The sequence below is a fragment of the Phoxinus phoxinus genome, assembly GCF_949152265.1.
Source record: "Phoxinus phoxinus genome assembly, chromosome: 18".
NCBI lineage: Eukaryota > Metazoa > Chordata > Actinopteri > Cypriniformes > Leuciscidae > Phoxinus > Phoxinus phoxinus.
In genome coordinates this window covers 29,484,467-29,511,022 of record NC_136893.1, presented here as the reverse complement: position 1 = coordinate 29,511,022, position 26,556 = coordinate 29,484,467, and the positions used below count along the sequence as shown (strand labels likewise).

Here is a 26,556-nt window from a genome sequence, read left to right as displayed (position 1 = left end):
TTATGTGTAGCAACCTCAGAACAAACCTAAAAGTAGGTGAGCTACTTCTCAAAGTAAAGTCCAGGGACCTATAGCCTAGGGCAGTGTTTCTCAACCAGTATGCCATGGCACGCTAGTGTGTGCCTTGAAAGATTATCAAGCAGAGTGCCTTAGTGCCTTCACATTCATTGGTCCAGACAAATAAATAAATAAAACTGCCATTTATGTGCCATAAAAACTAAAAACACAGACTCAAAACAGTGTTTTTTGTGCCTTTTGGAATATTAACCCTCTGGGGACCAAAAATGCGCCGGCGCGTTTTGCTCGTGTTTTTTTTTTAGCAATGCAAAATAAACTCAAAATGCTCTGTTAATTTTGATCTTTCATTTTCATGTTATACATCATTCGATCCTGTTCAGTTTCTATTTTTTTCTGTATACTCACAATGAAAATAAAGTGTTTTGCTTTTTGCCAAATAAAGAAAAATTAACATGAGTTAACATAAGTTCTGCACTCTCTCTGTCAATGAACTCCAATTTGAAATGCGTTCGAAAATGATCTGTAACTCCGCGAAAATTCAGTCAAACAGGCAAACTTACCCACGGGCATAAAGCTTGAGATCGCATCTTTCAAATGAAGTAATTTATATAAAAAACAAATATTCTCAGCTTCTGTAATCTGTATGAAAAGAGAGTGATTCCAGTCGAGCTCATTACGAGCTCATTGACTTTAATTCGTTCACGCCTACTCACGGAGCGCGCTATTCACAAGATAATGTGTTAAGCCATCTATGCAAAACAGATAAACCCCCCCCAAGCAAATGCTTTAAGTTTCATCATTCAGTCACCTGCGCGTTGGGAAGATGGCACGATACAATAATATTCTTCAACTTTTTTAAAAGGAATGGAGCTTCATCACTACCTACGCCTGCAACTCGGAGTGCGCTTAGCAACACATTCAGAAATCAGAAAGAGTAAGTAGGCTACATATTTACCCACTATTATTACAGATATTTTACAGATATTTTCACAAATTAATATGGAAAACATGTCGATTTCTAAGGCCAAGCTAGAACCTGAATGAGAAGAGCCATTAATATTATTAATAAACTATTGTTTTCTATGGTGGTTAAAAACATCTCTATCTCCGCTGTTAAGCAGATGCGCTTTTAGAGAGAAATGCTCCGTTCATACGCATTACATAATCATAATGTATTAGCTTTCGATTCGAATTTTGTTCGTTTTAAAGTGGACATTTCAAGCTTTAGCCTACATAGGCTATATTTTGTTTCAGTTCTCGCGCTCCAGTTCACGGAGATCATGAAAGCGCGCCTGATTGTTTTGTTTTATTTTACAAAAGCACAACGCTTTCTTGTTATTGTGAGTTTACACAAATAAAAGTAGTTGCGAATAATGTATTGTTATTTTCTGTATGACCAGAAATGATAAGAGTAGTAGGCTATTTTAAGTTGTTTCACTGTTGATAGGAAAATGCAAGTGTTCACGTCCGCGGCTCCGTGCCATGTAGTGCGCGCGCTCCACACTCCACACAAACCCTTGGATATGCGTCAAAATCTTGTGTTTATTTGTGATAATCTTAGCCCTGTATTATTATTGTCTAACCCGTATTATGAATGACATTTGACGAATTGCTTTGTTCCTTTTTTAGGATAAAAGCATCTCTAAATATGTAGCCTAATAAATGTTTTAATAATGATGATGATAATTATTATTATTATTTGCGTACACGGATCTCAAACACACCGCGTCTTCTAAGTCAGGTGACTGTAAATGCGCAAAAACTGTTTCCATTGCAGTTTTGCGAAATATTCCTTTTTGCACAGTTGATCGCAAGATTTGTGTGCTTTGCAAAGGACAGCTTGGTAAAAGGCAGGACACACCTTGGAAATGCCAGGCATGTAATATTCACTTGTGTCTTCAGTTGAACATTTAGTTCCTCCACATAGAGGAATTACAATAAAACAGATTGAAAAACAATTCTTTGTTTAGGCTTGCCTCATGATGGGCCATTGGGGGAGTGTCTGTCACACCCCGGGTCTGAATCTCATTAATATTGATGGGCCATTACCACTCCATGCATAACCTCTTCTGACAAAAAAATGGTCTTACAAAGTTTAAATCAATGTATTGTTTTATGTGAACGATTAGGCAGGATGTTTTTCACATCATTTTGAAGCCAGAACTCGAAGCGACAATATCCATTAGTCAAAAGTCTTCGGAACACATATTTAGTATGCGTTTTGTGGTCTATTTCAGCAACTCTCATTTTTTATTTTTCAATAACCACGCATAAACATTATTCTCTTAAAAATACAAACATGTACATACATGTTGCTCACATATTATGGTAGCCCCATTTGTGCTATATAGAGTGAATTTACACCTTTGCCAGTAACATGTTTATAAATAACTGAAAAAAGCACAAATGTCAGGGCATTTCAAAACATCCCAAGGGCCCCAAAAACACCTTGGTCCCCAGGGTGTTAACAGTGCTCATTTGGATTCAACCTGACACAAAATTCAACTGACATAGAAAATACAAAAAAGTCTTCTGTAAAGACCACAACTATCAACTTAGGCAAATTAAAAACAATTGTGCAGAAAAATGATCATGTTTGCCCTCTCAGGAAGGATACGAGATCTTTCTGGACTTTCTGTCTCCAGCAGTGGAGAACACCCTTTCAGAAGGGGTGGAGGATGCTTAGACACAGAGATACTTCTCAGCTAGAGCTGACAACACTGGCAATGTGTCACTCTTCTTCCACCACCAGAAACTGGCACTGTCTTTGGTTGAAATGGGAGGAAGGCTTCTATAAAGCTGGATTTCTTGCTCCACTCTCTGGGCTGTGGAGACAGGGGGCTGCTGCTGCTGTGTGGAAAGCAGCTTGCTGTCCTCTTCTTCGAAAAGTTCCTCTAGGGCTGTCCTCTTTTTCTGCTTTACAGGTGGCGTCTGAAATAATGACATAACCACAAGCTTTAGTTTTAAATAGTTTAGAAATAGTGTAATAATCCCTGCCATGTGCCATCTATCATCAATGATCACAATTAGCTATAATAAACTTACGTAGTCCTCCTCTTCTTCTTCTTCTTCTTCTTCTCTATCCTCTTCTTCTGCCTGCCCCTGTGTATCTCTTGGCTCTGACAGCTTGAGAAGAAATTTACAGTGTAAGAAGAACCACAGAGCAAGAAGAAAAGGTCTCACAACAGATATATGCTAAAGCCATTGTCAAATTCAAATACCGTCTCAACTGCCTCTGTGTTTGCTGCCACTGCTGATGCCCTGACCCTGTCCCAGATTTCATCCCTGTCCATTTTAGATTTAAATATGGGATCTAACTCAGTGGCTTCCTCCAGGAATGCCTGGATATCATCACCCTTATGTTTAAAATGGAGGACAAACAACACAAATTTAGAGGAAAATGTGAATGACAATAAATAACCATTAGTGTATATGATTGTCATATAGTAATTCACCATTACACACATGTCAATGACTGTACCTGGTAACGTTTGGAAAGATCATTCCAGATGTTCTCCTTGACGTTCCTGACGAATGCAGAGTCGTCTGCCTGCACTGTGTAATGTTTGCGCAGTTTCTAAAGTATGGGCAATATCTGGCCACAGGTTGGACTTTTTTCGCTGGAGACAGAAAGTGTGGATGTGTAATGCGTCCTCATCAGCAGCACAAACTCCTCTGCTTTCCTCAGGTCCTCATTGCCCATTCTGGCCAGTCTGCAACATAAACAAAACAGAAAATATATATTGGCTAAACAACAACAAAACCCTTTTAAACATAACCCTATTTTTTCAAACATTATTTACTTCTCCTTCTCCATGGGCTTTCTAAGCCGTTGGTCTATAGCTGCAGCTGTTCACAAAATCTGAGAGCCAGCCAGACTCATCATAATCATCTACATCTGATGGACATGGACAATGGAGATTATCCGTATAGTAAAAGTTTACACAATGAAATGTCCTGCCTGGAGACAAGTTACCTTCGGCATTAATGACAGATGGCGTCCCGTTAGCTCCGCTGCTGCTTGACTCACTTGTGTCACTAAGTAGTAGTGTATCAAACACACGACAGTCCTGCAAATGAAGTGCATGCTGTGTGGCCAAGTGTTTCTGCATATTGGAGTATTTCCACCCTTTGACGAAATGGACCTTTTACAACTGTTGCAAGTGACTGTATTGTCGTCTTTTCGTGTGAAATATAACCAAACTTTAGAGCGCTTCTGCCTTGATGCCATGTTTGCCACTTTCTGAATCAAAACAACGCAGCGCGTTTGTGACGTCATGGCACATTTGTAACCAGCGGAACCGATTAGCGGAATTGTTAAGCAGGCATGCTAACGGTTCCAAGGAATTGATTCACCGGCACCGGTTCTGAAGAAGAATCGGTTCTCGATTCCATCCCTAGATGTGACTGTGAGAATATTTTCCCACCGGTTAATCGATGTGTGACACCGGCGGGGGCTTTTAAATCGCTAACTTTAAAGCGAAAGTAAAATACGGACGTCCAGTGGGAATGAACTAAAAAAACATTCACTCTATTCTGCTCGTTTCTCGCCGTGGACACGTTATTGCCCGTGCAGCCGTGAGCGTTTTAGTTTCATTTTAAACATAGCGCCATTTTGGGGGTGGGATTGCTTTAATGTTTTGTACAAAAGCACAATGTTGTGTTTTATTGCGAGTGTACATAAAAATAAGTAAACACTCATTTTGGCTTGTTTATGGTTATTTTTTTAAATTGTTCTGTTCTGAATATCATTCAATTTAAATGGTTTGTTGTGGAATATTTTTTAGTGTATTTTTTACAGTAAGTAGGAATCTATAGAAGATTTCAGATCAATATATTTGTTTTCCTTAAAATTTAAATGAACACTAACTTTATTCTCATCTGAATTATAAATAATTTATTTGTGTATAAAATAATACTATGGATGGAAGGTAAAGAAGAATAGTAGTAAAGAGAAGGGAGTAAATACACACTCGTGTCTGTGCTTGCTACTTTATTTTATTACAAGACGTCAAAACATCATCACAATTTCTACATTTAGAAGTTATATCATTAGTAGGGTAAGGTGAATTCAGGTTGATTGTTCTTGTATACACAATTTACGCTACAATGCTACAGTATTGGAGAGAAAAGACATTGCACATTGATCTTCCAGTTGAGGGTCTTTCATGTGGAGAATTCTCCTCATGTTTTTGCATAATGATGCATTTAAAATTTAAAAGCCAAAAATGTCTTTATTAAAGTTCACAATGTTTTTGTAGATTAAAATAATGTTTTTCATTATGTTAGATTCTGTTTATTATCTAAACCTCTCTAATTCAGTCTCATATATCTGCAATGTTTTCAGTTTTTAAACACTTTTTACTTGTGTTTGAAGTTCTTAACTGAATTCCTCCTCCAAAGCGCAGTGAGTTGCTGGCCTGTAGAGTGTGCGTTGATCTGCATTAAGAATTCCCCCTGGAAATCTTAGACAATCAGGGTATCTTTGAAATACTTATTTATTTCAATATACTTTGATTTGGGACACACTGTTTTTTATTTGTGTCAGTTTGCTGCAGCTCTAGGGACATACATCAGGGGTCAGTACATCCTGGACCTGAAGATCTGGACCAGTCACATGAGGAGAACAATCCAGACTGCGGAGGCGATTGGAGTGCCATATGAGCAATGGAAAGCACTGAATGAAATTGATGCTGTGAGTAGTCCTGTTTAGTTGCACATATGAGACAGACCGAAGTGCCCACTGGGCAAAAGTCACAGTTGCTGTTTTGGTTCTTTTGATTTTGAATGATATATATTTGTCATGAAGTGCATGTGTTCATGTGCAGGGTGTGTGTGAGGAGATGATGTACGAAGAGATTCAAGATCACTTTCCTGAGGAGTTTGCACTCAGAGACCAAGACAAATACCGGTACCGCTATCCAAAGGGGGAGGTGAGTGACAAGCGACCTGAATAATAAGGCAGGGACTTTGTTAAAACTCACCTGGGCTACCATGTATGAAAGGACACTTTTGGACCTTGATTTTGATTGGCCAAACAGCATTCCAAGGGTGCTGATACTGAACAGCAATGGGAGATTTCAATTTTTAAAAAAATGTGGATGTTTTTATGTGTTTGCGTGTTGCACAGGCTGTCAGTCGGTGCATTACTGATAAAGGTTTTGCAGTGAGCCTTTCTGAAGATTATATTAGCCGCATTTCCATTACCCTTCAAATTTAAATTGCGAATTAAATATATACCTAATAGAAACACGCCAATTGAGCAAAAAATCCCATATATGGCAAAAGAGGTTTTACTTCTGAGGTGGTTTTTCAGGCAATTCGAAAAAGGACAATTTTGTAAAACTGCAATGGAAACAGTTTTTGCGCATTTACAGGTCACTTGATGTAGATGATGCGGTGTGTTTGGACAGAAGACGAGACAGAGTCCTTTATTGAACTCATAAAAGACAAAAGAATTATGGGAATACTAGATTCTAAACAACAAAGAATCAATCAATTCAATTTACGTTAAATGCAAAGGTTAATATATTTGTATCCTTCTTTTGTGTGTGTGTGTGTTTGTGTGTTCAGTCCTATGAGGATCTGGTTCAGCGTTTAGAGCCTGTAATCATGGAGCTTGAGCGCCAGGAGAATGTATTGGTCATATGTCACCAGGCTGTCATGCGCTGTCTGCTGGCATACTTCCTGGACAAAAGTGCAGGTAGAGTGAAACCTTGGAACATACTTTTGGAACATTAATTTACTCCAATACATGGGCTTTACAGAAAAACCCTGCAAACCCTGTTTGCAAACCCTGCTATTCCCGAAAGCATTGTAAGCTAGATTGTAGAACCACAGCAACTAATGGTCTCTACAACCAACTTGGCTCACAATGCTTTGAGAAATGCAGCCCTGGATTTCTGCATTGATTACTCATAAAAACAGTTGTGATCTTCATTCGTGTCTAAGAAAATGGCTCTAACAGCATTGCTGGGCGTTTGTTCATGGTTAGACAAGTTGTCTACAAATGGAGAAAATTCAGGACCGGTTCAACTCAGGAAGGTTGAACTGATAATGAGGTCCAGGTGACGGTGATTAGTAATCAGGTGACAATGAGCGTGTGCGCCAAGGAGGATTCTGGGGAGTGTGGTGCAGAGACAGATGAGGAAGACAGACGGTGATTGTGACATAACTCCCCCCTCTCGCTAGGCGCGACCCGCGCCGCAGACAACATAACACAGAAGGGAGGGGGGGGTGGGCATCCTGGGACTCCAGGATGGTCCAGACGACCAAGGCAGAGCAGACTAGTCAGGGAACCACGGCGGAGTAGGGAACCACCCCTCACGCGGTCCTGGCGGAGACGACCCCCCGGGCGGCCATCGTGAAGCAGGCTGAGGAGGTGGCCATGGCGGAGCAGGTTGAGGAGGTGACCATGGCAAAGCAGGTTGAGGAGGTGACCATGGCAAAGCAGGCTGTGCCAATGGCCAGAGCGGAGACGGACCTTTGGGCGGCCTAAGAGGAGCAGGCTGCACTAGAGGACTTATTGCCCCCCAAAAAAAATTCTTGGGGAGGTTAACGGGCTAAGGCTCCGGGTAGGAGCCAGCAGCGAAGGAGTGTCAGAGCTGGATGAGACAGGCGGTGAAGGCGGGTCAGGACTGAACGAGACCAGTGGCGAGGGCGGGTCAGGACTGGGCCAGACCCAGGGCGAAGAGGGCTTTGAGCTGGGCGGAACCAGCGATGAAGAGGGCCTTGAACTGGACGGGACCAGGGATGATGAAGGTTTTGAAAACTCTGGCTCTGGCTCGGGGAGAATGATGCTTACAGACTCTGGCGGGCAGGCGACTGGCACTGGCTCTGGCTTGTCAGGGCCGATGAGAGGAGGAAGATCGCTGAAGTCATCAACCTCGGACATTGGCTTGGCGGGCACGACGCGGTCGGTCACAGGCGCGGCGGGCATGCCGCTCACAGTCTCAGGGGCGTCGGCCACGACGCATACTGCCTTGGTCTCGGCAGCTCTGGCTGAAGTGCGGGCTCGACTGGACTGGCGTGAAGTGCAGGCTCGGCAGACGGGATGAGAGGAGGACTCGGACACTGGATCGGGCTGGGACACTCGCATAGCGAGGAGGGTGTGTGTGTGTGTGTGTGTGTGTGTGTGTGTGTGTGTGTGTGTGTGTGTGTGTGTGACCTGAAAAGGCCGCCTTGGGAGATGGGGCATAGTGAAAGCACACTTTCTCTGCATCCTGCATCTCCGCAAGGTTGAGCCATAGCATCTGATCTAGCATTCGGGACAGGGCGGCGGAGACCACTTAAGCCCGATGCTCACAGCTGCCCGGGAAAGCAGCTCTGTATCAGCCTCTGTGTCACTCTCAGGTATTTTTTAAGAGACGCGATCCGCCGTGCAGCTCTTTTAGAGGAATTTGCTCTTTTAATAAGAACCTGCCTCTATCAGAACGCTGCTGATGCACCCAGGGGAGCTCTCTGCACTCATCTGTGCACACTGGAGAGAGACCACTGTTCTGTGCTGACGATCCAGCACCTTCTGTTTCTTTGCAGAGGGGAATGGAAACTGTCTCTTTAGAATCAAGAGACCTTGAAGAACAAAGCTGAAGTGTGTGTGTGCAGGCCTTATATTCAATTCAATTCAATTCAAATTTATTTGTATAGCGCTTTTCACAATACATATTGTTTCAAAGCAGCTTTACAGAAAATGCATTTCAGAAATGTACATACAAAAATACAGTTAGTTAATCATAAATTTAGGGCATAATATATCGCCGGCGTTGGGTCGTCTCGTCACAGGCGTCGAGTCGTCTCTTTGGGGCATCTGAAGTCTCCATGAGGGGCTGGATACATAACTGGAGCTGACAAACTCTATTTGAGTTATCTCGGGACAGGCGTCCCGAGATAACAACAAAAGAAGGCAGATGGGAAATAATTATATGCTATTAATTATATTATATTTATATATAATAAATTATATTATTATGCTGTTCATAATATGAATGCATTTGATCTGATTTAACTGTAGTATAAAAGGTACGATGCATTATGTGAATGCTTGGCTAAAGAGATGCGTCTTTAATCTAGTTTTAAACTGGGAGAGCGAGTCTGAGCCTCGGACAATATCAGGAAGGCTATTCCAGAGTTTAGGAGCTAGATGTGAAAACGCCCTCCCTCCTTTAGTGGACTTAGTTATCCTAGGTACGACCAGAAGCCTCGAATTTAGCGATCTTAAAGAGCGCGATGGATTGTAGGGTGATAGAAGATCCCTTAAATACACAGGAGCTAAACCATTTAGAGCTTTATAGGTCAGTAGCAATACTTTGTAATTGATACGGAACTTAATAGGTAACCAGTGTAGAGATGATAAAATTGGTGTTATATGATCATATTTTCTTGACCTAGTAAGAACTCTAGCGGCTGCATTTTGGACTAACTGTAGCTTGTTTACGGAGGATGCAGGACAACCAGCTAATAAAGCATTACAGTAATCTAGTCTCTAGGTCATGAATGCATGAACTAACTTTTCTGCATCAGAAACAGAGAGCATGTTACGTAGCTTAGCAATGTTTCTAAGGTGGAAAAAGGCTGTTCTTGTGACATTTGAAATATGATTTTCAAAAGACAAGTTGCGGTCTAGTATAACACCCAGATCTTTTACTGTAGAGGATAAAGTAACAGGACGTCCATCTAGATTAAGGTTGTATTGTAAGAGGTTTTGTGGGCAGTTTTTGGGACCAATCAGTAATACCTCTGTTTTATCTGAATTTAATAGAAGAAAATTACACGTCATCCAATATTTTATATCTTTAACACACTCTGTCATTTTAGATAATTTAGTGTTATCATCTGGTTGTGATGAAATATATAATTGAGTGTCATCAGCATAACAGTGGAAACTTATTCCATGTTTTCTTATAATATTACCAAGTGGCAGCATATAAATTGAGAATAGCAGAGGGCCTAACACAGATCCTTGCGGCAATCCATAATTTACTGACGTTATCTTTGATTTTTCCCCATTTAAATGGACAAAATGGTAACGGTCTGATAGGTACGATCTAAACCAGCTTAATGCCTGTCCCTGAACACCAGTGTAATTTTGAAGTCGATCTAAGAGTATTTTATGATCTATAGTGTCGAACGCAGCACTAAGATCGAGTAAAACTAGTATTGAGATACACCCTTGGTCAGAAGCTAAAAGTAAATCATTTGTAATTTTAACGCGCGCAGTTTCTGTGTGGCCTGAATCCAGACTGAAATTTTTCATAGATATCGTTTTCTTGCAAGAAAGAGCACAGTTGAGCGGACACAACTTTCTCTAGTATTTTAGACATAAATGGAAGCTCTTCCTGTCCTATAGTTGTAAAGCGCTTTAGTTGTTCTTGAGGGGTGATAATTGAGGCTGAATCATAAGACGCTGTCAAAGATTGTACACAGCAAAATCCCCAGAGTTAAATTAACTCTGCTTTTAGGGGCTGCTTCTAGGGCCTTTTTATAACGTGACATACTGTCTTTCCACGCAATTCTAAAGACCTCTAAATTAGTTTGTTTCCATTTGCGCTCTAAGTTATGAGTTTCTCTCTTGATAACATGCGTAGCACTGTTGTACCATGGTGCTTTAGTTTTCTCTCTGACCTTTTTTAATCTAATTGGTGCAACAATTTCTAATGTACTAGAGAGAATGGTGCTCATACTGCTAGTCATTTCCTCTAGTTCCTCTGTTAGTTTGGGTTCACTGAGGAGCGGAGATAGGTCAGGTAAGCTATTCAAGAATCTATCTACAGTGGTTGGAAGGATTGTTCTACCTGGTCGATAACGCGGCGCAACATGACACATTTCAGCCGTACGTAGTATGCAAGTTACCATGTAATGATCAGTGACGTCATCATTTTGCGGTATAATATCTATACCGGTTGGATCGGTTCCATATGATATAATTAAATCTAGAGTATGATTAAGACGATGAGTGGGACCACTAACGTTTTGCTTGACCCCAAAGGAGTTTAATAAATCTGTAAACGCAGCCCCTAACGCATCATTTGTTTTATCAACGTGTATGTTGAAATCTCCAACAATTATTGCCTTATCGGCATTGACTAATAGATCTGCGAGAAAATCTGCAAACTCTTTTAGGAAATCCGCATAGGGCCCTGGAGGTCTATAAGAATATCTCTATAGATTGTTGCAACACCGCCGCCACGACCAATCAGACGGGGCTCATGCTTAGTATCCTGGCGGAGTGGACTCATTAAGACCGAAGTAATCATTTGGTTTAAGCCAGGTTTCAGTAAGACAAAGTACATCGAAGCTATTATCTGTGACCATTTCATTTACAATAACTGCCTTAGGTGTAAGCGACCTAATGTTTAGAAGACCTAGCTTTAAACATTGTTTTTGTTCACTAATATTGAGATTTTCTGGTTTAATCACAATTAGATTTTTCTTAGATCCTGCAGTAGATTTATTATTTGGCCTCACTAAACGAGGAATAGACACAGTTTCTATATAGTGTTCTACACTGGTACTTATATCACTTAATTTGGGACAGCAAAGAATGTGATTTGGACTTTGACTTACTAGTCATATGGTGTGTAACGTCTTGGAGATGTTGTCCGACAGAACAGCTGCTCCGATTCTGCTGGGGTGCAGGCCATCAGCACGGTAGAGCCTAGGTCGCTCCCAAAACAGATTCCAATTATTTACAAAGAGCAGTCTCTGTTCATTACACCATGACATTAACCATTCATTTAGTGCAAACAATCTACTGAACCTTTCTTGTCCTTGTCGGTACGTGGGAAGCGGTCCAGACACGACGATCTTTGCTTCAGGCGAAGTTCTGCGTACCGTCTCGATCAGGCTCCTGTAGTCCCTCTTCAGAACCTCCGTCTGCCGCAGCCTGATGTTGTTCACCCCCGCGTGCAGCACGACAGCTCCGACGCGCTCGTCACCGTTCAGGATCTCGGGGACCTGCGCAGCGACATCGAGAACACGAGCACCAGGAAAGCAGTGAGTGCGCACCTTATATACCCATATGTCTCGGGCATGCTCTGCAGATTCCACACGCCACTGGCCTTTTCTGAATACATTGGAGGAGTTTGGAGCTCTCAAGTATTTCGACACAACGTCGAAAATGACAGACAGAAAGAAAACAAAGAAATATTGATAAAGTGAAAGTATTTGTTTTCATTTATGGGGGGGGGGGGGGGGGGGGGTTCTGAAATGCATCTTCAATGTGGTGTAGATTTTAAAAGCAGCTAAAGGAAAGATTTAGTTGAAGTTATGCTGCTGCTAAAGAACTACAAATTGTTAAATTCAGGGGTTAGCTTACTTTTTCCAGCCTGCACTGTAAATTATTATAATGATAATTTATGGTCTTCAATAAAAAACTGCTGGAATGTTGTAAGTCAGATTGTGTTTGTGTATAATTGTGAATTAGCTGAACAGACCATCAGTAATCAATGCAGAAATACAGTTAGTTCACAAACGATCACTGATTTTTACAGTTGTACTCCTTCTTGTACATGTAACTGGCTGAACAGAGTCTTTTTAACTATGCTCTGCCCTGACTTCACTCTAGATGAGCTGCCTTATCTGAAGTGTCCTCTGCACACGGTGATGAAACTCACTCCTGTGGCCTACGGTCAGACTCTCTTTCTCGCTTCTGTAATATAACTGTTTACATAAAGATCAATAAGATCGTAAAATTATACATTTTTCTATTGTGTTTCCAGGCTGTGATGTTGAGTCCATTTTCCTGAAGGTTGAAGCAGTGAACACACACAGAGACAGACCTGTGGTGAGCACAGTAATACTCTCGTTCTGTAGCACTTCTGAAATAAAGAGCAGTGCAATTCTCCAGTCACAGGGGTTGCTAATAATCGATTTGGTACAGTACAACCCCATTTCTAGAAACATTGGCACATTTTGTAAATTGCAATAAAATCAAGAGTCTGTGATTTGCTAATTCTCTCGAACCTTCATTTAACTGACAAAAGTACAAAGAAACGATTTTCAATGTTTTCACTGACCAACTTAATTGTATTTAGTAAATAAAAACTAGTTTTGATTTTGATGGCTACACTTCAAAAAAGTTAGGACAGAGGCATGTTTAACTGCCACACCACCTTTCCTTTTGATTACACTTTTTAATCAGTTGGGAATTGAGGATACTAATTGTTGCAGGTTTCCAAGTTGATTTTTTGCCAATTCTCTCCTGATACAAGACAGCTGCTCAACAGTCCATGGTCGACTTTTTCTGATTCTCCTTTTCATGATGGTCCATACATTTTCAATTAGAGACAGGTCTGGACTGCAGGTATAGGCCAGTCAAGCACATCCATTCTACAGTGTAGAGTGTCATGTGCAGAATGAAGCCAGGCCTAGTGTCTTGCTTCCGAGGAAAGATGTCATCTTGATGGCAGTATATGTCTGTATTTACTCCACATCAATGGCTGCACTGCTGTGCTGAACCCCCATACAATGACAGATGTGTGCTCTTGCACCTGTCACTAATTCAATTCTGTGTAGTCCCTTTCATCTTTGGGCCTGATAACTCAATGTCCGTTTTCCCCCAAAAAATGTTGAAACATGGATTCATCTGACCGCAGCACAGATTTACACTGTCTTTTAAACCATCTGAGATGAGCTCGGGCTCAGAGAACTCTGCATAGAGTTGATGTATAGTGTTACGTTCCTCCCAGTCTAGGTTAGGAGAAACGTCATTAAAAATAAAAAATAAAAAGAAACAAATGGCTCACAGAGTTACACCAGAGACAACAGAAATGTGTTACACAAATTTATTGATGCAACACCATTAGGGAAGTTATAAGGCTTCAGGAGTGGGAGAAAAGCCCAAACAAAATACATTGAACAAAGCCTCTAACTATAGGGACCAATTCTAATCTTGCCCTCTGGAAAATTAAAAGGAAATAAACAACAAAATATCTTCCTGACTCCCTCTCTACTTTAAACAGGAGAAAAGAGTTCATAAAGTAAAAAAAAGGGCACCCACTCCCTAGACTTCCCAGTTTAGTTGTTTTTACAATATTTACAGGGGAAATGAAAACAGAGGTTCAATTTTAACAACTGAATTCACCACAGACCGAAAGGTCTCTATCTCACTATAGCAATTTCTTAGAAGATAAAAACAAAGCAAAAATACAACTTGAAAGTTTGCTAGGTCAGTCACAACTGAACAGCCATAAAGCTTAGAATTAATCAATACATACAACCAGTAGTAAGCAGCCACAACAACAAAGAAACAAAACAATGCTCCCCCTCTATCTTCCCTCCTTCCGAGATCAGTCAGGCTTTAAACCTTTTCTTCAGGCCGCGACCAACGCCAGAGGAGCTGTCATCAATCAAGGAGATCACCTTCAGCTGGCTTTACCTGCACACAGTCAAAAAACATGGAAAGCAAAACCCACCACAACTGCCACCTAGTGGCCGGAAACACAGCATAGGCAAAGAAAATAATAATACAAAATAAAATTACACCGTAGGACGTAACACCCCCACCCTTAATTTACAAACCCGAGGTTTGTATATCATACAGGTCAGTACTCTTATTCTTCACCATCGTAAACACGAGACAGAGTATCAGCAACAATATTCTCAACTCCTTTCTTATAATGAATGTCTAGAATGAACTCCTGTACCATGAGCGACCACCTCATCAAGCGCTGGTTTGAGTTAGACATCCGTGACAAAAAAAACAGGGAGTTGTGATCGGTATACACGCTAATGGGATTACAGCTTCCACCAACATATACTTCAAAATGCTGAAGTGCCATCAACAGAGATAGTGCTTCTTTCTCGATGGTACTATAGTTTCGTTGACTCTTCGTAAACTTTTTAGAGAAGTACCCAACAGGATGTTCAACACCGGAATCATCATCCTGCAGCAATACGGCCCCAGCTCCACAGGCACTGGCATCCACATGTAACTTAAAAGGAAGTGAAAAGTTAGGAGCAGACAGTACTGGTGCATTACAAAGGAGTATCTTTGCAGAATTAAAGGCCTGTTCACATTCAGGACCCCACACAAACTTTCTGGACGTACTAAGTAGGTCTGTCAGTGAGGATACTACCGATGAAAAATTCTTACAGAACCCACGGTAATATCCAGTCATCCCCAGGAAACGTCGGAGCTCTCTCTTGTTGGTTGGAGTGGGAAAATCAACAATGGCATACACTTTGGCCTCAATAGGCCTAACTTGCCCTTGTCCAATCACTTTACCAAGATAAGTGACCATAGCTTTAGCAAATTCACACTTCGCTAAGTTTAAGGTTAATGATGATTCAGCCAACCTTTTGAAAACTAGTTCCAAGCTATTTATGTGATCCTCCCAAGACATTGAGTAAACAGCTAAGTCGTCCAGGTATACCTCACAATTGGTCACTCCTGACAAAACTCTCTGCATGAGGCGTTGAAAAGTTGCTGGGGCATTTCTCATCCCGAATGCCATAACCGAATATTGCAGGAAGTTATCAGGGGTGACAAAGGCAGAGATCTCAGAGGCCCGTGGGGTCAAAGGCACTTGCCAATACCCCTTTAAGAGATCAAGCTTGGTAATGTAACGAGCAGAGCCTACACAATCTATACAGTCCTCCATACATGGCAGAGGGAAGGAGTCTGGCTTTGTTACATCATTAACCCTACGGTAATCTGTACAAAATCTTACCGTAAAATCAGATTTTGGAACTAAAATACAGGGTGAGCTCCATGGGCTTTGGCTAGGAAAGGCCAAACCATGTTGTAACAAATAATCTACTTCTTTTCTCATTAATTCACGCTTCATGGGGTTGAGCCGATATGGATGTTGTTTAATTGGCCTACACTCGCCCACATCGATATCGTGTTTCAACACTGTAGTCTGCATCGGAACATCAGAAAATAAAGTAGGATACTTGTAGAACAGATTTACAATATCTTCACACTGTACCTTCGGAAGATACGAGAGATATGACTTCAAGTCACTCACAATACAGGAGTTATTTAACCTCATGGTCATGCCATGAGCGTCACTATCGGCCAAGCCATCAGTCACAGGATTATACACAGTTTGCCTGACACTAGTGGACAAAACAGACACAGGTTTAGGTATCGGCTCTGGAGATACAGATCTTGTTACATAGGCTTTCAACATATTTATGTGACACAGCCGGGTTTTTCTTTTACGATCCGGCGTACTAATCACATAGTCTGTGTCACCAAGTTTTTTCTCAACGACATATGGACCAGAAAATCTTGCTTGCAAAGCTGAGCCAGGAACAGGAAGGAGGACAAGCACTTTTTCACCTGTTTGAAAATTACGCACCACACTTTGCTTATCATAACGAGCTTTCATTTTTGCTTGAGTTTTAACAAGATGTTCTTTTGCAACTTCACATGCCCTGTGCAGATGTTCCCGAAAATAACTGACATAGTCTAACACTGACATGGGTGAAGTGGTCTTAGACAGTAATTGCTCACTTAACAACTTCAACGGTCCCCGTACTGTATGACCAAAGACCAGTTCCGCCGGGCTAAAACCCAATGACTCTTGAACGGTCTCTCTAATTGCAAACATGAGTAATGGCAACCCCTCTACCCAGTCTTTCCCTGTATCCAGACAGTATGCACGAAGCATGGATTTTAAGGTTTGGTGAAACCTTTCAAGCACCCCTTGGGACTCTGGGTGATAGGCACTTGACAGTTGTTGTTTCACCCCCAGTTCTTGTAGTACCTGCTTGAACACATGAGAAGTAAAATTGGTGCCTCTATCGGATTGGATTATCCTGGGCAACCCAAATGTAGAGCAAAACTTCACAAGCTCATTAACAACAACCTTAGCTTTAAGAGTACGTATCGGGACAGCTTCCGGATATCGTGTCGCCGCACACATCATTGTTAGAATGTACTGATAACCTGACTTTGACTTGGGCAATGGACCCACACAATCAATAAGGAGTCTCTCAAAAGGTTCTCCGACCACAGGAATTGGTTGCAACGGTGCAGGAGAAATAACCTGATTTGGTTTACCAGAGAGCTGACAAACACAACAAGAGCGAACAAAGCCTGACACCGAAGATTTTAAACCAGGCCAAAAGAAGTACCTTGAAATCCGCCGGAAAGTCTTTGTGATTCCCAGATGACCAGACAAAGCATTTTCATGAGCCAACTTAAGAACTTGTGTACGATAACCTTGTGGAAGAACAATTTGGTAGCTTGCACTCCACTCCTCCTCATCGGAATATTGCCGCTTCCACCTACGCATTAGCACATCCTTGTCCCAGAAATATCCTGCTCTAGTTTTAGAACTTCTCTCACCAGCATAGGCAGCACTGATGCAGTTAGACAAGGTGGGATCGGATCTTTGTGCCATAGCTAATTGTTCTCTTCCAAGTATCAGAGGAATTTTCTCCACTTCATCCAGGACCTTAAGGTCAGTTTTAAAAAGTTCAGGATCGATAGACAGTTTGACTTCCACCGGCTCACTTTGAGAAATCAAGAAGGAGTCAGAAAGTTCAACTACATCATCATACTTGTGTGCCTGGGCACGAGTCACAGCACAAATAGGAAAGACAGAGGGAAACTGTTCTGCAATATCACTTGGCCCACAAGCAATAGGGACATCTGTCACCACAGGACAGGGGAAAACCTTACCACCCGCTAAGTCATTTCCCAGAATAAACTCTATCCCCTTCACTGGTAACTGAGAACAAACCGCTACCTTCACAGGCCCTTCAACAAGACCAGACCTTAAATGAACTTGATGCAACGGAACTTTGACACAGCCCAACTCAATACCCTGTATTAAAACGCTTGTACCAGTATATGACTCAGATGAGAAGGACAGAGCACTCTTCAGAATCAAAGACTGCGCACATCCGGTGTCCCTCAACAAACGGACAGGCTTATAGTCAGCATTTGCAGACAGAGACACAGAGCCGGACAAGATAAAAGGTTCATATACCTTAGACTCAGGGGGAGAATCAAAACCGGACACACCTTGGACAAATGCTACACTCTTAGTCTTGGCAGCAGAGCTTTTCTGTTTCCAGGCCTTACACTCACTAATTAAATGGCCAGGGTCAAGGCAATAAAAGCATACACGCCCCTCTCCATTTAACTTAGCAACAGGATTACGACCCCTAGCGACCGACAAGTTATTTCTGTTCGTGTGAGAAAAGGTTTTGGGCATGCCACTCTCCCTACTCTCATCCCTAAACGACAGATTTCGAGTTGGACGTGGTGAAGAAAACACCTGTTTATGTGTCAACACAAATTCATCACAAACAACTGCTGCATCCTGCAGAGAAATAACCTTTTTTTCATTCAAATGAACAACAATTTTCTCCGGGATGCATCGCTTGAAGTCTTCCAACAACAGCAATTCCTGCAGCTGTTCAAAACTACCCACCTTGCTAGCTAGACACCATTTTTCAAAATGAGCCTTCTTTTCTCTAGCAAATTCTACAAATGTCTGATTGACTGTTTTTGACAAATTTCGAAACTTCTGGCGATAGGCCTCAGGCTCATAGGTTCGAAGTACTGCAGATTTAACAATATCATAGTCTAAAGACTGCTCTATGGTCAAAGCTGAAGAAACTTCCTGAGCCTTCCCTACTAAAGTGCATTGCAGTAACAAGGCCCACATCTCCTTTGGCCACTTCAAACTAGCAGCCACTCGTTCAAATGCGGTAAAGTAAGAATCAACTTCACGAAATTTGGGCACTAACGCAATGTGTTTACTTATATCAAAGCCTGATTGTAAACCTGACATTAAAGGAACAGGACTTTGTAACGGAGAGGTGCCAGAGGGAGCTCCAGGCTGTGGCAATGGAACAGGCTCACCCTGCATTTGCTGAGCCTGTAAATCTAACTGCCGCAATCTAATATCACAATCAGCTTGTACCTCAATAGCCCGAAGTCGAATTCTTTGAGTCTCACATTCTTGTTTCCTTATTGACAGATCTAACTCCTTTAGTTTAAGTGCTACCTTTGGATCATCGCAAGATTCAACAGTTTTAGAGTCAAGAAGTAACTCTTGATCAATAGTTTCCCCAGCAACATCTGGTATATCTTCTATCACCTCCTTCTCTTCTGGCAAAATATCAGCACTAACTAGTTTCTCAAACAGTTCCTCTTTGATAACCTGCTTAGTAGCTTCTCTGGCTACTTCCACATTAAAGAAATCAGCTATCAACAATAGATCTTTCTTTCTACAACGATTCAATTCTTCTGTTGTAGGTGTCAGTGTAAATAATATAAGATCAAAATCCATACTGTCCCTAGCACAGAATTTCCTCTTTCACCAAAGTCAAAAACAGGCTAGGAATAAAACAAAAATGACAATAACAAAGGCTTACCTCCTCTCATTTAGTTGCAAGGGAAGAAAATAAGGATTGAGGAGATGTATAACAGTTAGGTGAGCCCCCAATTAATGTTACGTTCCTCCCAGTCTAGGTTAGGAGAAACGTCATTAAAAAAAAAAAAAAAAAAGAAACAAATGGCTCACAGAGTTACACCAGAGACAACAGAAATGTGTTACACAAATTTATTGATGCAACACCATTAGGGAAGTTATAAGGCTTCAGGAGTGGGAGAAAAGCCCAAACAAAATACATTGAACAAAGCCTCTAACTATAGGGACCAATTCTAATCTTGCCCTCTGGAAAATTAAAAGGAAATAAACAACAAAATATCTTCCTGACTCCCTCTCTACTTTAAACAGGAGAAAAGAGTTCATAAAGTAAAAAAAAGGGCACCCACTCCCTAGACTTCCCAGTTTAGTTGTTTTTACAATATTTACAGGGGAAATGAAAACAGAGGTTCAATTTTAACAACTGAATTCACCACAGACCGAAAGGTCTCTATCTCACTAAAGCAATTTCTTAGAAGATAAAAACAAAGCAAAAATACAACTTGAAAGTTTGCTAGGTCAGTCACAACTGAACAGCCATAAAGCTTAGAATTAATCAATACATACAACCAGTAGTAAGCAGCCACAACAACAAAGAAACAAAACAATGCTCCCCCTCTATCTTCCCTCCTTCCGAGATCAGTCAGGCTTTAAACCTTTTCTTCAGGCCGCGACCAACGCCAGAGGAGCTGTCATCAATCAAGGAGATCACCTTCAGCTGGCTTTACCTGCACACAGTCAAAAAACATGGAAAGCAAAACCCACCACAACTGCCACCTAGTGGCCGGAAACACAGCATAGGCAAAGAAAATAATAATACAAAATAAAATTACACCGTAGGACGTAACAATAGCTTTTTCCTTGCATAACAAGTTGCGTTTTTTAATGCAGCAGATTGTGTTAAATTAACAACGCTTTTCCAAAGTACTGCCGAGCCCATGTGGCTATATTTAACACCGTAGCATGATGGTTACTCATGCAGTGCCATTTTAAGACTCGAAAGACACGCACATTCAATGGTCTCCTGCCTTACCCTATACGGACTGAGATTTCTCTGGTCTCCCTGAATCTCTGCACAAAATGATATATGGTAAATCATATACTGTATATAGCTTAGTAATTAAAAAGGTTTCCGCACAAAGTTCCAGTACCAGTTCACCTGCTTATTATGGACTGTTTCAAAACAGCTTAAATTAGATATTCTGTAATCTTTTCACTTTTATTTTGCCTCTGTCGCAACTTTTTTGGAGTGTTTTGCAGCCATCAAAATCAAAATTTGTTTACAAAATGGAATTAATTTTGGCCAGTGAATACATTGGACATTTTTTATTTGTACTTTTGTCAGTTAAATAAAGGTTCAAGAGAATTAACAAATTACAGATTCTTAATTTTATTGCATTTTACAAAATGTCCCAATTTTTCTGGAATTGGGGTTCTACTATTTTTACAAATAATTGATACATTTTCAAAATTCGTTTTACTTCTCTCATGACTGATCTTCTCAAGAAAGTCAGCATATTTTTAGTTGACTTCAGTTGAATCAGAAAGTAATTTTTGCCATCTCTTATTGAAATTTCACCTTTTAATTGAAGTAATTGCCATTCATAAATTCATGAAAATTTAATTTTCTTTCATTTTAACACATTTTAACACTATTAGTATTCTCCACACTGCAAAGTCTTTTTATTTATTCAACTGTGTGTATGAAAAATAGGGGACACGTCCAGTAGTGATTTCATACGGAACTCATCATTTTACCTTTAAATACGGGACGATCCCATATTTTACCGTATATGGGTGGCAAACATAATGTTAGCAGAGACCTCAACGACTAGATAAGCCCTAGAGTAAATCCCCTGTGAAGACCTTGTCGAAGTCCTCTGACCCTATAGCCAGCTTCAACTCCCAGCGTATGCTGGTATGATGTATCCCAATCCTCATGCAAAAGGAACTGGATTATATATTCTGAATGATCAATCGGCAATCAGAGTTGTGATTCAGCCTGAAATCTATTCACACCATGTTGGTTCGTTTGACCAGAGGAGAACTGTTCCCCCGACTGAGCCTGGTTTCTCCCAAGGTTTTTTTATTTCTATTCTGTCTCCTGATGGAGTTTGTGTTCTTGCCACTGGCTTGCTTAGGTGGGGACACTTAATATTCAACAGTATTATTGATCTGCCTGCATTGACACTATGAGAACTGAACTGAGCTGGACGATGACATCAACAAAAATATATTGCCATATATTTATGATCAATATATTATATGGTGTAAATACTGAAAAAATATATGAAATATTATATTTTATTAATATATTGTGTTATATATTACAATATATTCAATAATGCTTTTAAAATAGAGCAACATGCAGCATATCATCAGTGTTTCTTGGTCTTCTGTTGGACTGAAGCACAGGCTCTACTCTTCAGCACAATGGTGACCCACAAAACTCACACAACAGAAACCCTTTAAATCCCAACAGAACATTAACCCTCTGGGGTCTAAGGTGTTTTTGGGGTCCTTGAGATGTTTTGACATCCCCTAATATTTGTATTTTTTTTCAGTTGCTTATAAACATATTATTGGCAAAGGTGTAATTACACTCTATTTAGCACGAACATGGCTATCATAATATGTGAGCAACATGTATGTAACAACATGTACATGTTTGAATTTTTGAGAGAATATTATTTATGCGTGGTTATTCAAAAAAATCAAACTTACATTTTCTGATATAAGACCACAAACGACCAACTTCACATATTCCCACAATACTTTTGACTAATGGATGTTGTCGCCTAGAGTTTTTACTTTAAAATGATCTGAAAATCATCCGGGCTAATCGTTCACATTAAACAATAGATTGATTTAAATTTTGTAAGACACTTTTTGTTTGGAAAGGCAATATGCAGGTGGGCGTGAATGATCCAACAAGGTCATGAATAATGTCCTCATTCACACCTGAAGACAAAGACCTGCTAATGCTGCATACTAATGAGCCTTTCATTCAGGTGTCACTGAGCCACAAGAAAGAATGCAAAGACAACACACACACACACATATATATATTTCACTACAAAATTGGTTCAGAGTTGGAAACATCTTGAAAAAAAGTGTATTTTTCCACAAACTGTGTATGCTTGCAAACAATATCCAAGGTAAACATTTCTAGTAATTGTGCAGTTAATTCTCATTCGCATTTTCAGAAAGTTTTGCAATATGTACGGCTGATCTCTCGCTCTTTTTATATAGACTACATAGATAATTTAAAACTACACACTTAAATGATTATAGAAATATAGCTCATGTCTGAGTGAATAGTATTCGCTGAGTTTTGTTTAAGTTTACAGACGTGCACTAGAAAAAAAGTTCACGGAGACGGAGAGGCAGAAAGCACACCCTGTTTACTTTCTTTATTTTACAAAAGCACAATGTTTTATTTCGATTTTAAGTGAACCCATAAATAAGACGACATTTAACAGTTTATTTTTTCCTATTTCTTAAGCCTGTATGACAAAAAATGACGGGAGTATTTTAAATCTATTTTGCTGCTATGTGAAAAAAACTGAGGCAAACGCGTCGGCGCGTTTTTGGTCCCCAGAAGGTTAAACACTAACAGATCTCTCAAGATCTCAGCAGAGGAGAACAATGCTGAACAACAAAAACAGCATTACCAGCTTCACTTATTACTAACAGTTTAACTTCATTTCTGTCAGACGTCTACAGAAGTTGTGGATCCCAGATCTCATCCCAAGGTGTGTTAGATCATTAAACGCATTTAAATATTGTATTATAAAGACTGTAAAACTTTAACACATTGTGCTAAAAAAAAACATTTTGAACTGCTGCGATATTTAGTCACACACAGACATCAAGAACTAGCGTAGTAAATACAATATGTATTATTATTTTTCGCTGCTAGGGGTCGCCAACCTCTTACAATGACAAAGGCGTAGGTTTATGACGCAGTTACAAGCTGAATGATGGGACTTCTGTCAAGCTGATGGATCTAATAATGTTAATGGATGAGTGAAAACATTCATGTTTTTTTAACATTACAGTGGTATGAAGCAGGTCGCGATTGCTATAATAGACAGATCATGTGCCCGTGTTAATGTCAGCAGCCATATCCTCCTGTAGCCCAAGACTGGTTGCCCACTGAAGCAAAGCAGGGCTGAGCCTGATTAGTACTTGGATCAAAAAAATAACTCTTTGAATGAACATAAAAAAATCATGGAAAGGATTTCCACACGATTAACTTGCTTTATTTCAGCATTATGCAATTCTGTTATTCCAATTTAATGTACTTACGTTGGGTCAACTTAATTTATTAATGTTGATTCAACTTATTTACTATGGTTGGGCCCAACTAATTTAAAGGTTTCCTGACATGATTCAGGAGTTTTTTAATTTCATTGATTTATTAATATTTCATTTATTTTAGTGACACATAATAAAATGTATAGACTATAGCTAGCTATTTGCTAGCAGTGGCACATATTAGCATCTTAAATGCAAATATTCACATGCTCCTACCAAAGCAGTTAAATGAAATTTCAGTCCACAGCCAAACAAAATGCTCCACTCTTCTCCACTATGGTAACCCACTGTAATTTAAATTGTTCTAATAATTCCAATGTAATTGTAAAAACACTTAATTTAAACATTTATTCTCTCTTAATTCAACCATATGCAAAGCATGCTGGGAACTAACAAGCACCATCCAGTTTCAGTTAATGCAACACAAATCATTCATGTAATCCAACACAAACGTATTATAGGCCTAAACTTAAATTTCACATTTAAGCAGATTGAACACAATCAAATTAAGTTAGGGCAAAATGGCAGTTGGCGTCGTATTATACCGCCACCCTCTGGATGTACGAATTTTTTACTTAACATAAATGGTTTGATCATTTGTACATTGTGTTTGGGAGTGCAACATTATCAGAGACTTTTGGGTGGAAGTGATTAATATTACTAAGATAATTTTAGCCTTGAATATTCCTCTAGATGCAAAAATGATATTGCTACATTTATATCCAAAGAATATTAAAATAAATCTGCAGCAGCGTAAATTTATAGATTTTGCTATATTACAAGCTAAAAGAATGATAGCTCTTAGCTGGAAAAGGTCTGATCCACCAGTTATTGGAGCTTGGATTAATGCCATGGCACAGTGTATGGCCCTGGAAAAAATAACATATTTTATTCAAAACAAAATGGGTGTACACGAAGAAATATGGAAGCCGTTTAATTACTACATTAACAACAATAATATTGGTCATTTATTACAGGAGGTGTAACTATGTATTAGTGTGTTTTGTGTTTTAGCTGGAAAATGTAACTTTTATGTGTAAAGTACAGTAATGTATATTTGTTTTTTGGGTACCGTGCAATAACTGTTTTGCAATCAGACTGATTCTTGTTTGAGACTGTTGTGTATTTCTATAAGGGAGAAGAGTGAGATGTGTTCTATGGTTGGGGTGGGGAAAATAAGGACGAATTGGAAAAGTGTTTCTCCATTATATGTCTTGTATAATCAAAAATAATAAACACAGTGTTCAAAAAAAAAAAAAAACATAAATGGTTTGTGTTTAGACAACACGTTAGGATTTTGTACTGTTAAGTTGAGACATAATTACGTGGACCTTAATAGAAAAAAACATTTCAAGTCAACAAACACAAATATTATAAGTAAACTAAAAATAAATATGTTATGTAAAGTGCACAACCTTCCTAGTTCATTTTTTTGAGTGTGGGAGACCTTCTGGGAAAACCAGGTTGCTGCCTGGAGGTGTTAGTGAGGCCAGCAGGGGGCGCTCACCCTGTGGTCTGTGTGGGTCCTAACACCCCAGTGTAGTGACGGGGACACTATACTGACAAAGAGCGCCGTCCTTCTGATGAGACGTTAAACCGAGGTCCTGACTCTCTGTGGTCATTAAAAATCCTGGCCAAATTTGCCCAGCGGCCTCTGTCCATCATGGCCTCAGATATATATACTAATTGGCTTCATCACTGTCTCCTCTCCACCAGTAAGCTGGTGTGTGGTGGGCGTTCTGGTGCAATATGGCTGCCGTCGCATCATCCAAGTGGATGCTGCACATTGGTGGTGGTTCAGGAGATCCCCCCTTCTATGTAAAGTGCTTTGAGTGTCGAGAAAAGTGCTATATAAAATTTCATAAATTATTATTATTATTATTAACTGCGTACATTTTGGCACAGGTGTGTAATTTACTGTTAAGGACACAACTTTCCCCATTGAAACCCATTAAAACCATTAAATGATCCAGTCTTTGTTAATAGCCTTTCATTCTCTGTGTGCGTTTGTGTGTGTGTGTGTGTGTGTGTGTGTGTGTGTGTGTGTGTGTGTGTGTGTGTGTGTGTGTGTGTGTGTGTGTGTGTGTGTGTGTGTGTGTGTGTGTGTGTGTGTGTGTGTGTGTGTAAAATTTGAGAGAGAAAAACTCTACTGTACTGTAAATCACGAATCCAACCAGTGGAGCTTTGCTGGCATCTAATGGGGGAAATTGGTACTGCGCCCAAACAAAATCTTACTGAAAGCTAATTTTTTTGAGATATCAACCTCGAATTTGCAACACAAGTTATTATTGGATGTATGGCTTTGGTTTTCTAGCAGTTTTAGAGTTCAACATGCTTCATAAAATAATGTTCATAAATAATTTTAATAAACTTAACCCTCTATAACTTTTTTGTGTCATTTTTTTAACTTTTTTTTTTCTTCAATGATTATCTGCCAAGGGTCTTCTTTAAAATGAGACCAAATGAGTCTGTGCTCCCAAACATAAACATTTTACGACAGTTTTTGTACATATAGACCTATGTGTAACTTATTTTAATTGACAACCCTTAACAAGGGTTAAGGTAGCTACACATATTAAATGCAGTTAAATCTCTAAATAACTCCAATATCATACACTAGAGTTGTGTGGGGTGGGAGTAAATTAAGCGCAACCTGCTGTATATTGGGTAGACTCGCTCCCTCTGTCAAAATCAAGGGGTCGAGGGTCTGTTCAAATACACTTCCCTCGTCCACTTGACGAACTTGAACGCATAAATAGCAGTGGGGATTCCCCGAGGGGAAGTGCTGAGGGAAGTTTGTGAGTGTATGTCTAAAAAAATGTTAAAT

At 40.0% G+C, this 26,556-nt stretch overlaps 2 protein-coding genes across 2 annotated transcripts in view; one reads left to right on the top strand and one right to left on the bottom strand.

Annotated features, from left to right (window-relative positions):
- The window catches only part of LOC306985873 (6-phosphofructo-2-kinase/fructose-2,6-bisphosphatase), a 91,338-nt gene that overhangs the window by 49,119 nt on the left and 15,663 nt on the right, over window positions 1-26,556 (top strand). Inside the window, exons 9-13 of the mRNA XM_079588618.1 lie at window positions 5,567-5,713; window positions 5,847-5,951; window positions 6,592-6,721; window positions 12,581-12,643; window positions 12,735-12,799. Coding sequence (XP_079444744.1) covers window positions 5,567-5,713; window positions 5,847-5,951; window positions 6,592-6,721; window positions 12,581-12,643; window positions 12,735-12,799 — 510 coding nt within the window. The remainder of the gene's footprint in view (window positions 1-5,566; window positions 5,714-5,846; window positions 5,952-6,591; window positions 6,722-12,580; window positions 12,644-12,734; window positions 12,800-26,556) is intronic.
- LOC306985886 (uncharacterized protein) lies at window positions 2,116-3,636 on the bottom strand. Its single transcript, XM_079588635.1, has 4 exons — window positions 3,500-3,636; window positions 3,240-3,374; window positions 3,064-3,144; window positions 2,116-2,949 (listed from the first exon to the last, which is right to left on the bottom strand). The coding sequence occupies exons 2-4, from the start codon at window positions 3,309-3,311 to the stop codon at window positions 2,701-2,703; spliced, it is 402 nt and encodes a 133-aa protein (XP_079444761.1). The 5' UTR covers window positions 3,312-3,374; window positions 3,500-3,636; the 3' UTR covers window positions 2,116-2,700.

Excerpts from the sequence above, each read along its gene's own strand:
- LOC306985886 (XM_079588635.1), bottom strand. The coding sequence starts at position 3,311 with ATGGACAGGGATGAAATCTGGGACAGGGTCAGGGCATCAGCAGTGGCA. Across the intron at positions 3,145-3,239 it reads ACACAGAGGCAGTTGAGACG|CTGTCAGAGCCAAGAGATAC; the intron begins GTATTTGAATTT and ends TTTCTTCTCAAG. Across the intron at positions 2,950-3,063 it reads AAGAAGAAGAGGAGGACTAC|ACGCCACCTGTAAAGCAGAA; the intron begins GTAAGTTTATTA and ends TCATTATTTCAG.